Genomic DNA, 2,500 nt, shown 5'->3' with positions numbered 1-2,500 from the left:
GGTGAGTTTCCATCTAATAGTCTTTTCACAAGAAATTAGAAACAGTATCATGTGGAATATTATTTGTATATTTCAATTAGACCCACTATGCGTATCAAAATAGAAAATGATCATAATGGTAAAAAATGATTCATACCAAATTAGCTTTTAACTACAGGAAAAATATTTTATTTTTCAACATTATAAGAGTTCAATGTCAGTGGTGCTACCTCTTTCTAACTGCCTTTCTTTTAGTGTGTGTATATAAACAGTACTCATTTAAAATATGCAGTACATGATGAAGGGTGTCACATACAAAAGGAGAAAAATTTGCCTTTTTCTCTCTTTTTCTTTCTTTTCCTCTTTCCATGGTGTCTATGTCTTTGTGTATATGTAACTTTTACTAGTCTTACATAAAATCATGATAGACCTTGATGCACATCCTTTTTGAGGCTGATTGTTGTCTTGGTCACTCAAAAGTTGTGTACACACACCTGGAGGTATCACATTCATTATTTATCTATATGTGTGTGAGAGTGTCTGTGTGTGCGTGTGTTAATGCATGAAGAGGTAGGGAAGAGGAAGGAAATTTGTGTATATGACTGAGTGCCACAGGGGCATATTGTAGACACTGGGCATGGTTTAAGTCACCTTCTTGTTCTGCCTCCACATCCTTCATTACTGGTACTTTAGAGCAAGAGGTCAGCAACCTCCTGTATGCCATTGCTTTCAAGGCTCTCTCTCCTGTTAGTGCTAGAAGAAAGTGGTGCCATCTAGGTTTTGGATGGGAGGGGAGACCTATTTTGCTTAATATTACAGCAATTTTAGTAATTATGACTGCAATTGTCATCTTCATTCATTACTCTTAGTACAATAAAATAACAGCAATCCAAAATCCCGTCATTTATGTCACAACTCATATCTTCAGGCTAAAGCTCCTGTGTCATATATGTCATGACACCCGTCTGCAATGGTTAACAACTATATACACTCCTCCTTCTTACTCCTTGCGCCACCTGGTAAAACAGCCAAACTGGCAATGGCACTCTACACACTTCTCATATGGTCCAAGATACTCTGGCATCAATAGGTGACACCCGTCCACAACAGTTTAAGAATGTCATTGAATCACTCATATTTTATTTTACAATATCAACATCTTGTAACTTTTGAAGAGATACATAGTGCTACTGGGTTTATTAATACGCTTTACAACAAGATTATATAAATATAACAAACAATTTATTTAGGAAGTTATACTTACAGTGAGTGGTGTAGAAGTAATATATGTATAGTTCTAAAAAGACTACAATCTCAGACTTTTTTAGTTGATGTTTTATATGTTTCAGAATTATTATTTTTTTTTTTCTTTCTTTTCAGATTAATTCACAAGAGATTTAAGAAAACAATAATCAGTGCACGGGGTGGTGGTGTGACAGTAGCCACTAAACGACTTCTGGGTCAGTTACCAATCTCAGCACAGTCATATTCAGCTTCTCCATATCTAGACTTAACACTCTTCTCCTATGACGACAAATGGGTATCTGTGATGGAGCGACCAAAGAGCTGTGCAGATCATCCTATCAGGTCAGTAATCCCGCCTTCTTGACTGTGGGTGACTGTTTCCTTACATGCATCCACTTGGAATTAATGGTGTGAAGAATTGTTCAGGATATGCAATACATTTTGTTGGATATTTCATTTGTAAGCAAACTCAAGATCATTACTCAGCAAGTAGTAGATTGATTTTAGTGTCTTTGCTTCAGTACAAGCCCAAACATTTTTGGGATCCTAATGCACATGTTGAAACAATAGTCCAAAGGTTAATACTAGAGAAAAAGAATGAAGAGCAAGTATAGTAAGGTCTGCACTTAACCCATTGCAGACGGGGATAAATTTGCTTGCCCAGCCTCCAGGATAAGTTTTATTTTAAAGAGAGACTGCTTGAAGCATTATAATTTGAATATTCCCACTCTCTTTCAGTCATTCATTGAAAAACTAGAGCGTTTTTTGTGTTTTGTTTTTTTGTGTGTTTTATTGAGTTTAGAGACTTATATGTGCCATATGACAGGCTCTACCAGTGCTGCAGTAGACTAAAATTGTAGTATATTATCCATATTAGCTCATTATTTTCTTTATACTTAGTGTGATAGAAGTATTGCTGTTTTATGGGAGGACAAAAGGCAGCTATATTTTTTTCGTATTTTTGTGCTATCATGAACGAATACGAAACATATAACCACCTACAATAAAGATAACAAGAAGAGGTAGGGAAGAGGAATGAATCCTTTGCTTGTGACTGTGAGTGCCACAGTGAAAGGCATCCATATTGGCACAGGAGTACATTTTAGACACTGGGTATGGATTGAGTCACCTTCCTCTTCCCGTTCTGACTGCACATCCTTCATCGGCGGTACTTTTGAGCAAGAGTTCGTCAACTTAGTGTGTGTCATCGCTCTATAAAGATAGTGCTTGCTAGAGACCGTGGATGGGTGCCTTTCAAGGCTCTCTCTCCTGCTGG

At 36.9% G+C, this 2,500-nt stretch overlaps 1 protein-coding gene across 1 annotated transcript in view; it reads left to right on the top strand.

The window, feature by feature from the left end:
• abo (de-etiolated protein 1 abo) overlaps positions 1–2,500 on the top strand; it is a 17,673-nt gene that overhangs the window by 13,570 nt on the left and 1,603 nt on the right. The window contains exons 8-9 of the mRNA XM_086536667.1: position 1; positions 1,360–1,566. The exon at position 1 is cut by the window's left edge and continues 223 nt beyond it. Of these exons, the coding sequence (XP_086392793.1) occupies position 1; positions 1,360–1,566 (208 nt within the window). The remainder of the gene's footprint in view (positions 2–1,359; positions 1,567–2,500) is intronic.

This window comes from Penaeus japonicus, unplaced genomic scaffold (genome assembly GCF_977035675.1).
Source record: "Penaeus japonicus unplaced genomic scaffold, GWHDUDI00000001_assembly GWHDUDI00000005, whole genome shotgun sequence".
Taxonomy (NCBI): domain Eukaryota; kingdom Metazoa; phylum Arthropoda; class Malacostraca; order Decapoda; family Penaeidae; genus Penaeus; species Penaeus japonicus.
The sequence above is the reverse complement of the archived record's forward strand: the minus strand, read 5'-3'. Positions and strand labels throughout refer to the sequence as shown.